Source organism: Myotis daubentonii, chromosome 5 (genome assembly GCF_963259705.1).
Source record: "Myotis daubentonii chromosome 5, mMyoDau2.1, whole genome shotgun sequence".
Lineage (NCBI taxonomy): Eukaryota > Metazoa > Chordata > Mammalia > Chiroptera > Vespertilionidae > Myotis > Myotis daubentonii.
The window spans coordinates 22,375,345-22,388,157 of NC_081844.1; the positions used below are offsets into that span (position 1 = coordinate 22,375,345).

General features: G+C 41.3%; 1 protein-coding gene and 1 pseudogene across 1 annotated transcript; one reads left to right on the forward strand and one right to left on the reverse strand.

The window, feature by feature from the left end:
* Positions 1–4,427: 4,427 nt before the first annotated feature.
* Positions 4,428–5,282, reverse strand: LOC132234393 (olfactory receptor 7A10-like). Its single transcript, XM_059695390.1, has 2 exons — positions 4,928–5,282; positions 4,428–4,642 (listed from the first exon to the last, which is right to left on the reverse strand). The coding sequence occupies exons 1-2, from the start codon at positions 5,280–5,282 to the stop codon at positions 4,428–4,430; spliced, it is 570 nt and encodes a 189-aa protein (XP_059551373.1).
* Positions 5,283–11,187: 5,905 nt separating this feature from the next.
* Positions 11,188–11,981, forward strand: LOC132234395 (olfactory receptor 1571-like; annotated as a pseudogene).
* Positions 11,982–12,813: the final 832 nt, after the last annotated feature.

The window sequence follows — 12,813 nt, forward strand, 5'->3', positions numbered from 1 at the left end:
AGAGAGAGAGGAGAATAGGTTGTGTTGGGAGGGGAGAACTGACCACTTCTCCAGTAGCCATGTCATAAAGCTGGCAATAGGATTATTTGAGATAGATGTCTTTGAAACACAGGCCACATACATCAAAAGTTTAATGTCAGGTATTTACACTAGTATCATGCTACTAGGATTTATAACTAATCTCCTAGTTTTGTTATCTTATTCAATTCTGTGTCCAGAATACCTACAATAATACCTGGGAACCTTGATTATCAAGTATATATGTCCCAGTGGCTTCTATATGGATATGAGGCAGGAGAGAAAGAAACCAAAGCCCCACTTCTGAGCATGATCAAAGAGAAAGCAGTTTATGGCAGGAAACCCCCTGCAGTGGTGAGAGGTCACAACAACAAGGACTGACTAGAGATCGCATTGAATCTATAGATTGCTTTGGGTATTTTTTTAATTCAATCTAGTAAATTTGAAGATTTAATTGGCTTTATTAAGTGATTCATGAATCAGACAGCATCCCATCTAACGACTAAGAAATTTCTGAAAGGTTGTACAAAAGTAGAAGGTTTTTTGCAGAAAAAAAAAAGAGTAGCATAAGGCAGCTATTAATAATGGAAAAGAAAGAATTTGGGGGGGTTGGGGGGGCTTGACATCTTTTGTTTGGGAGATGAGAAAAAGGGGGTTTTATCATGGAGATTCCTTCTTCTTTCTACAGTGATGGAGAGGGCCCATGTGACAGATTACCTTACTGGTGCTTAACCAAAAGATACCAACCTGGATGATTAAAATTGTATTTCTGGCCCTAACCAATTTGGCTCAGTGGATAGAGCATAGGCCTGAGGACTGGTTCAATTCTGGTCAAGGGCATGTACCTTGGTTGCGGGCACATCCCCAGTAGGGGGTGTTCAGGAGGCAGCTGATCAATGTTTCTCTCTCATCTCGGCCTATTGATGGTAATGCTATAGGCTGAAAATGCCTGGGCACTGGCCTTGGGCCCTGCTACTGATTCCTCAGACCACAGTCAATGTTGTGGCTGGATGGGCCACAATAGATGTTTCTAACTCTCTATCCCTCTCCCTTCCTCTCTGTAAAAAATCAGTAAAATATATATTTAAAATTGTATTTCTGGAAGATGTAGAAACTTTCATTAGGTCCAGTATTAAATCTGGGTTTGGCATCCTGGACTTTTAGCATGAGTGATGCCATTTTGAGCCTGTGGTATGGCATAACAATATTAATTTTTCTAATTAGTGAGCAGAGTATACCTTTTTCTGTCTTCAGTTAATGATGGTGGTGAAGGTGGTATTTTCAGGAGTTACTTAGTTTTCCTAGTTTGCTCCCACATATATAGGAGGCATACATGTTATTAAACCTTTGTTTGTTTTTCTCCTGTCAATCTGTCTTTTATTACAAAGACTAGAGGCCCAGTGCACAGATTCATGCACTTGGGAGGGGGAGGAGGCAGGTGGGCCTCCAAGCCTCAGGTCCCTCACTGTCTCTTGCTGTCTCTGAACCTCTCATGTATATTTCCAAGTAGATTCCTCTGGCAGATAGATATTTGATAAACAAGTTTGACCATTAACTATGGTAGCTTTTCTGGATGCTCAGCTAATTACATCATTGAAACCTGGAAATTAGGTATAAAATACAGTAGTGTGTTTGAATAAGCTTTATTTCAAATACATCCATCACAAATAACTATTTTGCTAGGTGCATGACAAAACCACTGCATAAGCATTCATGTTTCCTTCACCCATGAACTTCCTGTTTTATTTTAAACTAGAGGTCTGGTGCATGAAATTTGTGCATGGCAGCGGGGGTTGGGGGTGGAGAGGAGGTCCCTCAGCCTGGTTTGGACCCTCTCACAATCCCGGACCACGGTCTCCTAACTGCTCATCTACCTGCCTGCCCGATCACCCTAATCACTCTGCCTGCCTTACTCATCGCCCCTAACCACTCTGTCTGCCTGATCGCCCATAACCACTCTGTCTGCTTGCCTGATTGCCCCTAACTGCCACTGCCTTGGCCCCCTCCACCACAGCTTCGTCCAGGATGTCCAGAATGATGTCCAGAAAGACGTTCAGATGTCTGGTTTAATTACCATATTATGCTTTTATTATTATAGATTTCATTGTTTCGTTTTGGAACAATTAATATATACAATTTTATTCTTAATTAGAAGCATTTTCAGAACAAGCAAAGGGAGAAAGTTCACATTAGACAATGGATACCTATAGGGAGCAAAGGTCATTTGGAATTACACACAGGGAGAGACACAGAATTTCTGTGATATTGACACAAGAATTAACATGTTATAAAATTCCCTTTTTGAAAACCCTGAGTAAACTAGACAACTGACCACATGAGTGACCCTGCTTTTCCTACCTCTGCCTCAATTCCTGCTCTTAGGTTTCAAATAAAAAGCAAACCCAAAATATATAAAGTACTCATACAACAAGACAAAGGAAGACAAACAGCCCAATCAGAAAATGGGCAGGAGACCTAAATAGACACTTCTCCAAAGAAGGACACACAAATGGCCAACAGTCATATGAATAAACCCTCAACGTCACTTATCATCAGAGAGATGCAAATTAAAACACAATGAGGTGCCTCCTCACACCTGCCATAATGGCTGCTATCAATAAATCAACTAACAACAAGTGCTGGTAAGGATGTGGAGAAAAGGGAACCCTAGTACCCTGCTGGTGGGAATGCAGACTGGTACAGCCACTATGGAAAACAGTGTGGAGTTTCCTCAAAAAAATTAAAAAATGGAACTGCCATTTAACCCAGTGATTCCACTTCTAGGAATATAATCTAAGAATTCTGAAACACTAATAAGAAAGAATATATGTACCTCTATGTTCATAGCAGCATTACTTACAATAGCTAAGATTTGGAGACAGCTCAGGTGCCCATCCATTGAAGAATGGATAAAAAATGGTGGTACATTTACATTATGGAATACTATGCAGTTGTGGGAAAGAATGATCTCTTACCCTTTGAAATGCATGGAGGGGCCTGGAAAGTATTATGCTAAGTGAAATAAGTCACTAAGAGAAAGACAAGTATCACATGATCTCACTTAATTGTGAAATCCATGAACAAAATAAAGTGACAAACAAAATAGATCCAGAGACATGGAAGCATGCAACAGACTGTGGATCTTCAGAGGGAAAGAGAGGGAATTAACCAAAGAACCTATATGCATATATGAATAACTCATGGACACAGATAATAGTGGGGTGAAGGCCTGAGGAGGGGACGGGAGAGAGGAGTGGGGTCAATGGGGGGGGGGGACATCTGTAATACTTTCAATAATAAAGATACATTTTTTTAAAAGCAAACCCATAATACCATAGCCTTCCTGCCCTTGGTCCCCAATACAGGCAGAATCCTTCAGACCAAGTCCATTTCACTCTCTTTTGCACACACATGCATACACACAGCTTCCTGTGTGGCTTTTGGGCATACAGGACTGTGAGTAATAAACCCTATATTTCCATAGTTCCATGATGGTTGTTGTAATTATAAGAAGGACCACAAGAGTCCATCCACCCAGGACGTTGACTCTGATCTCTATCCCCAGGAGGGGGTATGCAGAAGGAACAAGTAGTAGGAACCAGGCCAGTGACCAGGCATCCCTATCCTATTGCCTCACTATCAATAGACTGAGACTTATAGGGAACAATGATAAAAATCTATGATATCAGGAAGAGCAGTTAAGGTACCAATGTACAGGGAATGAGGGACACATGGTGAAAACTGAGGTTTCAGATTTTATGAAATGAAATTATATAATGGATTATGTAGCCAAGTGCAGTTTACCTACATGAGTAATACTACTTATTACAATTCTACTTACAAAACAAGAACAAATTTTTTACACTGATATATGTCATTTGAGAAGAAATTATTCTTAAGAAATCAATGTTTCTAGTGAAGTAAATGAAAACTTCTCACTATTTCTGACCAAGGTTGGACAAAACTTTCTGAAGGTTAAAAAAGGACAAAGGGAAAAATTGTCCATATAACAGACAAAGCAGAAAGCTTAATAAAATGATTACTTAAATTGTATAGAGAAGTTAAAATAAACAAAGGAAATTGAAGGACAGTATAAAAGGAACAAGTCTGGCCCAGCCTGTGTTCCCAGTGGTTGAGCATCAACCTATGAACCAGAACTCCATTGGATTTCCCGTCTGGGCATATGCCCGGGTAGTGGATTTGGTCACCAGGAGGGGATATGCAGGACGCAGCCAATCAATACTATTCTCTCCTCATTGATCTTTCTCTCTCTGCCTCTCCCTTCCTCTCTGAAATCAATAAAAATGTGTTTTAAAAAAACAAAAGGAGCAAGTCTAAAAAACACAAAGTGATAAAAGAATCATAATTTCTGGTTTTTAGTTCTGTAGCTCAAAACTTAAGGGCACTTTTTACCCCCGATTGATTGTTCCCTTTGTACCTGCCATCCCTAAGAATCTCTTCAGGGCCCTCTTTATGTCCCTGTTCCTGAGACTGTAGATGAAGGGGTTCAGCATGGGTGTGACCACAGTGTACATCACTGAGGCTGCTATACTTGAGTGTGAGCTGTGGGTAGCAGCAGAGCTGAGATACACTCCTAGGATCGTACCATAAAATAAGGAGACAACTGAGAGGTGAGACGCACACGTAGAAAATGCCTTATACTTCCCCTGAGCTGATGGGATTGCACGTATGGAGGACACAATCTTAGAGTAAGAGTAAAGGATCCCAGCAAGGGGACCACCAGCCAGTAGCACAGTTATAAAATACATCAGAATGTTGTTAAGAAAGGTGTCAGAACAGGCAAGTTGGACCACTTCTTTGAGTTCACAAAAAAAGTGAGGAATTTCCAAGTCCATACAGAAGGACAATCGCAACACTATTAAACTTTGTAACAAGGAATTCAGGGCACCCATGATCCAGGACACCAGAACCAGCAGTCCACAGAGATGGGGGTTCATGATGACCATATAGTGCAGGGGGTGGCAGATGGCCACATACCTGTCATAGGCCATGACGGCGAGAAGGAAGTCATCCAGTCCTGCAAAGAATATGAAAAAATACAACTGTGTGATGCAGCCTGCATAGGTGATGGCTTTCCTATGTGTCTGGATGTTCACCAGCATCTTTGGGATGGTGGTGGAGGTGAAACAGATGTCTACCAGGGACAGGTTGCAGAGGAAGAAGTACATGGGCGTGTGGAGGTGGGAGTCTGAGCTGATGGCCAGGATGATGAGCAGGTTTCCAACCACAGTGATCAGGTACATGGAGAGGAAAAGCCCAAATATGAGGGGCTGCAGTGCTGGTTCCTCTGAAAATCCCAGAAGAAGAAATTCTGAAATCAAAGTATCATTCCCAGGTCCCATGGGGTGGAAGTGACTAGTTGGAAAGTTAAAATAGCATGATTAGTTTTTACACAAATGGCCATTACAAGCATATTTGAAATGCTACTATTATATTTTGGAATAAAACAACAATATTTATTTTTTGTATGTATCATCCCCCATGACATCTCTGATTAGAAATTCCTGTCTTCCTCAAACTTTGTGTCCAAGGTGGTTGTGGATTACACTGTTTTTATGAGAAATGCTCTTATGCACTTGAGGAATATTTATTAATATTTCCCACCTCTAGGGTAAGTGTACAGGATGCTCAGAAACAAAATTCCTAGAATATAATGATAGTGAAAGAATATATACAACAAATATGTCATATACCAAGTTAGATGGTGTTATGTGAAGATATAAAAGGTACGTATGAAAGAGTGTGGATGGGTGTTATTTTATACTGGGAGTTCAAGAAGCCCTGCCAACAAGGTGACAATTGAACAGAGACCTCAAAGAAGACAGAGGGGGTGACATGGGGTTATTTGGGGTAGGAGGATTATGTAAGAAAAGAGGCAGTGCCAAAGCCCTGAGATGACACTGGTTTTAGGTATTAAAGACTCAAAAAGGATCCAGAATGGTGAAATAGAAAAAAGTCAAGAAGGCCCAAAAGGAAATATGAGAGTGCATCTTACATAGTGAGGGTATATGGTTCCCTTTGTTCAGGTTTTGTGTGTGTGTGTGTGTCTGTGTGTGTCTGTGTCTGTGTTTCTGTGTTTGTGTGCAAAAATTCAAAAATTGCTTGATCACAATGTAAAAGGCCTGTCCTATTTTGGGACACAGTAAAAATAATCTGGAATTTAAAGCAATAAATGCAAGAACAGTTTAAAAGGCCATTTCCTGCTAAGGAGGGGATAATAATAAGAGTGAGGAGCCCAGCAGACAGCCAGGTTCACTGCTCCTGGGCACTTGGCCCATGGCACCTGTTCTTCCATGAGCATTCTCTGAGATCTCCTTCTACTCACTCTTGTGCTGATCAGAGAAAGACCCACAGAATGTACAAAGAGTTCCCTGGTCCATCAGGCACCAGCTGTAGAAGAGTGAATTAGAACTCACACTTCCCTGACATTAACTCAGTGTTTTTCTGCGCTACAAGGCTGCTCACTCTGTCAATGCTTCACAGAGAAGAGGAAATGCTAAGGTTGAAATAAAGCAGAATTCAGAGCTGAGCAGACCGAAGGGACAGTATGTTCCTGCTGTGGGAGGAGAGAGGTTGTGGAATTGTGCTCTGAGATGGAGAGAAGAAAGGGGCTGAGAAGGAATACGTTGGAAGGACATCAAATGTGTGGGATCTTGAGTCCATCCCTTTCACTATTTCATCAGCCTGACTGTTCCCCCAGAAGACACAGTTATTAAAAGCGTTACTTCTCCCCACGATACTTTCCCACAGCGCTCACTCTGGCACCCCCAGTGGCATCACTCACTGGATTTGGCTCTACTGGTCCTTCCTTCCTTGGACAATTGATGTGGAAAGAGCAAGAAATGCAGGTCAGGTGCAGGTTTTCCAGAGCAGATGAGCATCTTAGAGAGGCACAGAGAGGATGCTCTTAGCCTGTGGCTGAGGAGCTGCAGGTGACTCTGCAGAGGGAGGTCCAGAGGCTGAATTCTCAGGGCTCCTCATTAAATGGACTGTTTTACTGTTGCTCAGTTCTCTAAGCAAGTCAGCTCCCTTGAAAGCAAGGGACCATAAATAAAGGGCAACTTTTCTGCCAGTTTGGTTTCCATGGGTTCACCTTGGGGCCAGATGCATATTCCCTTCCCACGGATGGGTCCACCTCCCCTGGAATAAACATCTCCCCAGGGTATGTAAGCGCTGAGGCAGGACACATGGACAGGATAACATCATGAGCTTCTGAGCTGCTGTGAGTCACATGGAGTGTCTGACCCAGAGATTTAGTGATGTCCCTGACCACACCCATCCCAAACAGGAACCGCCCAGAAACTTCCCCTTGACCTCAACTTTGAAAACCAGAGATTGAGTCTGAAGATGCACTTGAAGGAGAGTAAATTATTTTGGCTGCAGAGATAGAGTTTCTTTTGTACAAGTTCCCCAGATCCGATTCTTCATTTTTTTTCATCTGGGGTAAATGCATTCACATCTTTAAACTCACACAGGTACATATTTTTTTTCTGACCAGCGAGGCTATTCAGTGCATTCCTTTACGATGGATGGGAAAGAGCACTTTGAATATAAAACCAGTACCTGATAGTGACTTAGAGCAGTCACTGCCGAACATATGTGTAAAGAACTAGATACAGATTATTATTGGACCATCAGTGCTCTGTTGCAGCTACTTAACTCTGCCATTGTAGTGTGGAAGCACTGGTAGGCAATAGCCACACAGATGGGCTTGGCTATACTTATTTTCTGTGGATTCTATAACAACTAAGCCCAAACTGGGGTGGCTTAAAACAACAGAAATTTACTTCATCAAGTTCTTGATGCCAGAAGTCTTTTCTCAGGATGTCAGAAAGGCTGCACTCCCCAGAGGCTCTAAGGGAGGCTGTGCTCCTTGCCTCATTCTGCTTTTCGTGACTCCAAGCATCCCTGGGCTTTGTGGCTGCATCACTCCTATCCTGGGAGACATATGGTCTTCTTTTCTCTGTGCCTCGCCACTGTATCTCTTATAAGGACCCTGATCATTGGTTTTAGGGTCCAACTGGATAATCCAGGACGATTTCATCTTGAGATCATTTTATCTATAAAGAGCCATTTTTCCAAAAATGTCACGTTTACAGGTAATGAGGGTTAGAATGTAGACATATCTTTCATGGGGCTACCATAACCCTACTTATAAAGCCTCTTTACAAAAACAGGCTGTGGAAAACAAGAACAGGTGCTAGCGTGATAAAAGTGAAAAGGAGAGTCACTCCTGAGGTCAGTTATCTATGTTATCCAGGGCTTTCCATAAGGAGAACTTCATGGGCCAGTTGGCCTGGGTGCTTATCTCATAGCTGTGTCACAGAGGTGGCCATATGTTTATTCAACATGGCTATCTTTCAGATGAATGAGTTGGAAATTAAAAGTTCAGTGTTAGGCAATTACACTACAAACATGCTACTCTGCTTTATAACTGGTCTCCTGGCTTTATGATGCTCTTCAGCTCAGTGTCCCCAATTCCTTCTATAAACACTGACAACCGCGCCCGGCTAGCTCAGTCGGTAGAGCATGAGACTCTTATAAACACTGACAAAAGTTGACTATCAAATATATATCTACTAGTGAAGTCTACATAGAAAGGCCAGTTTTCATCAGTTAATCTAATATGGGTTTAATGTCAGAGATGACCTGAAATATGAGGAAGCAAAATTGTTAAATGCTAAGTTTGTTACTGTGCAAAGTATTGCATTTTTGTTTTTATTTTATTTTATTATTTATTTTTTACTAGATGCCTGATGCAAGACATTTGTGCACTGGGCGGGGGGGGTGTGGGGGGAGGCGGGGGGGTTCTCTCAGACTGGTCCGTGCCCTTTTGCAGTCCAGGAGCCCTCGGGGGATGTCTGACTGATGGCTTAGGCCCGCTACTCCCAGAGAGTGGTCCTAAGCTGGCAGTCAGACATCCTTAGCTCTGCCACAGAGGCAGGAGAGGCTCCCACCACCGCCGCTGCATTTGCCAGCTGTCAGCCCAGATTCTGGCTGAGCAGCACTTCCCCTGTGGGAGCACACTGTCCACCAGGGAGCAGCTTCTGCATTGAGCGTCTGCCCCCTGGTGATCAGTGCACCTCATAGAGACTGGTTGTTCTGCCATTTGGTCGATTTGCATATTACCCTTTATTATCTAGGATTTTTTTACAACAAAAAAATGATATAAAAACAACATTGATAAATACAATGACTGATAAGTTGGTTAAAATTATTCTAATATCTCCTTATCTACCACATTAAGAGTAAAAACACTTTCAGAGTGCTTGACTAATTTCCCTTGTGATGAATATTTACAACTTTAACGTCACATGCTCTTCGAACTCAAGAGAAAGCAACATATAACTGACCATGTCCAAAAACAGGTTCAGGTAGGAATATTCCTAGTCTATCTAGAGTTTGTCCATGTGATTTATTAATAGTCATCCCAAATGCTGGCAACATGGAAAACTGTCTTCAAATTACTTAAAATGGGAGCCCAGTGTCAGACAGAGACACAGACTTCTTTCTGCTTCAGAGACATATCCTGTCGATGCACCACTTTCTTTCAGCTTCAGAATGTCAACAAAAACAACCAAATTCACGATCGACAGTGACAGATCAAAACACATGCTTGCGATTGGCAACAAGAGCTTTATATGTATGGTGCATGCGTGAGTCAATTTTTTTTTCAGCTTTTTTTATTTCAAGGAAAACTATTTTAAATATAATCATGTTACATGCAATAAACATTAATACCACAAGAAAAACTATTTTAAATATGGTAATGTTACATGCAATAAACACCAATTATTCAAGAAAAATGATCTCACATATAATAATATTACATGTAATTAACATTAATATGTAAAGAATAAAAAGACTTTAAGTATAATCATATTGCCAAAACTGTACTAACATAGTATGATATCACAAAAGTTGTAGGAAATATTAAAAATCTGCAAATAACAAGATTACTTCTATTATATTCTAGTATATATATTTTTTCCCTCTGGCTATATTTTTTTTATCAGTTTATGTTGTTCATTATATTCCACAAATGAGTGAGATCATATGATCTTTATCTTTCTCCCACTGACTTATTACACTTACCATGATGCTTTTAAAGTCTATTTTGTTGGATATGAGTATTATTACTCTAGCTTTTTCTCTTTTTTTTTTCATTTGCATGGAAAAATTTTTCCATCCTTTCACCTTCATCCTGTGTGTGTCTTTTGTTTTGAGGTGGGGCTCTCATAGACAGCATATAGTTGGGTCATGCTTTTGTATCCATTCAGCTACCCTACACCTTTTGATTGGACCATTTAATCCATTTACATTTAGGGTTATTATTGAGAGGTACTTATTTATAGCCATTTTAATTCAGTATGGCTAGGTTTCTCTCTCTGTTTCCTTTTTCAGCAATCCCTTATAGCAATACCTTTAGCATTTCTTGTAATGCTGGCTTGGTGGTGATGAACTCCTTTAGCCTTTTTTTGTCTGGGAAGCTCTTTATTTGACCATCTGTTTTGAATGATAGCCTTGCTGGATATAGTAATCTTGGTCTCAGAACCTTGCTTTCCATTACCTGGAGTACTTCATGGCATTCCCTTCTAGCTTCTGGAGTTTCTGATGAGAAATAAGGTGTCAGCCTTATGTGAACTTCTTTGTAGGTAATAGCTTTCTTTTCCCTTGCTGCCTTTAAGATTCTCTCTTTGTCTTTAATTTTTGGCATTTTAATTATGCTGTGTCTGGGTGTGGGTCTGTTTGGGTTCTTCTCATTTGGGGTTCTCTGTGTCTCCTGAACTTTTGTGACTTTTTCCTTTACCAGGTTAGGGAAGTTTTCTACCAGTATTTCTTCATACACCTTCTCTATTCTTTTCTCCCTTTCTTCCTCTTCTGGCACACCTACTATTCTAATATTGTTAGGTTTCATATTGTCCCACAGCTCCCATAAGCTTTCTTCCCGTTTTTTAATTGTTTTTCTCTTTTTGGTTCTCTAATTGAGTGACATTTTCAACTCTGTCTTCTAACTCCCTGATTCGATCCTCCGCTTCCCTTAATCTGCAGCCCCTCATATTTGGGCTTTTCCTCTCCATGTACCTGATCACTGTGTTGGGAAACCTGCTCATCATCCTGGCCGTCAGCTCAGACTCCCACCTCCACACACCCATGTACTTCTTCCTCTCCAACCTGTCCTTGGTAGACATCTGTTTCACCTCCACCACCATCCCAAAGATGCTGGTGAACATCCAGACACAGAGTAAATGTATAACCTATGAAGGCTGCATCAGCCAGATTTATTTTTTCTCACTCTTTGCAGTGTTGGATGACTTGCACTTGACTGTGATGGCTTATGATCGCTTCGTGGCCATCTGCCACCCACTGCACTACACAGTCATCATGAACCCCCGGCTCTGTGGAGTGCTGGTTCTGGTGTCCTGGATGACAAGTGCCCTGCATTCCTTGTTAGAAAGTTTACTGTTGTTGCAACTAACCTTCTGTACTGACTTGAAAATCCCCCTTTTTCTGTGAACTCAATCAGATGGTTCAACTTGCCTGTCCTGACAACTTTCTTAATAACATGGTAATGCAATTGGCAGCTGTGCTACTGGGTGGTGGTCCGCTCTCTGGTATCATTTACTCTTACTCTAAAATAGTGTCCTCCATTCATGCAATCCCATCAGCTCAGGGGAAGTATAAGGCATTTTCTACGTGTGCGTCTCACCGCTCAGTTCTCTCCTTATTTTATGAAACAAGCCTAGGATTGTACCTCAGCTCTGCTGCTGCCCACAGCTCACACTCAAGTGCAGCAGCCTCAGTGTTTGTTGTACAGTGTGGTCACACCCATGCTGAACACCTTCATCTACACTCTCGGGAACAAAGACATAAAAGGGGCCCTGAAACGATTCTTTGGGATGACAGCCATAAAAAAAAAAAAAAAAAAACAGCTGTGCTGAGTCTGAAAACCTGCACTTGATTTCTAGGCTTCAAGACTGAAAACAAGAAATTAGGATCCTTTAATCAGATTGGGTTTGTACAACTTGCTTCTTTTATTTATTTCCTGGAATTTCCTTTTGTTTGAGGTCAACTTCTCTATACAATTTAAGTGACCATTTTATTACACGTTCGGCTACGTCTATTATACAGAGAGTCTTTCCCTTTCTCCTTTGTTCTTTTTTTTTAATTTTTTTTTATTGCTTAAAGTATTACAAAGGGTATTACATATGTATCCATTTTATCCCCCCGCCCTAGACAGTCCCCTAGCCTCCCCTATCACCCAGTGTCTTATGTCCATTGGTTATGCTTATATGCATGCATACAAGTCCTTTAGTTGATCTCTTACCCCCCTACCTCCTGCCCCCCAACCCTCCCCGGCCTTCCCGCTGCAGTTTGACAATCTGTTTGAGGCAGCTCTGCCTCTGTATCCATTATTGTTCAAAAGTTTATAATGGTCTCTATTGTCCATGAATGAGTGAGATCATGTGGTATTTTCCCTTTATTGACTGGCTTATTTCACTTAGCATAATGCTCTCCAGTTCCATCCATGACGTTGCAAATGGTAAGAGTTCCTTCCTTTTTACAGCAGCATAGTATTCCATCGTGTAGATGTACCACAGTTTTCTAATCCATTCATCTACTGATGGGCACTTAGGCTGTTTCCAGATCTTAGCTATGGTGAATTGTGCTGCTATGAACATAGGGGTGCATATATCCTTTCTGATTGGTGTTTCTGGTTTCTTGGGATATATTCCTAGAAGTGGGATCACAGGGTCAAATGGGAGTTCCATT

Bases quoted from the DNA above. Each gene is read 5' to 3' on its own strand.
- LOC132234393 (XM_059695390.1), bottom strand. From the start codon at position 5,282: ATGTACCTGATCACTGTGGTTGGAAACCTGCTCATCATCCTGGCCATC. The intron at 4,643-4,927 runs GTGCCCTGAATT...CTCACCTCTCAG, and splicing joins TCTGGTGTCCTGGATCATGG to TTGTCTCCTTATTTTATGGT.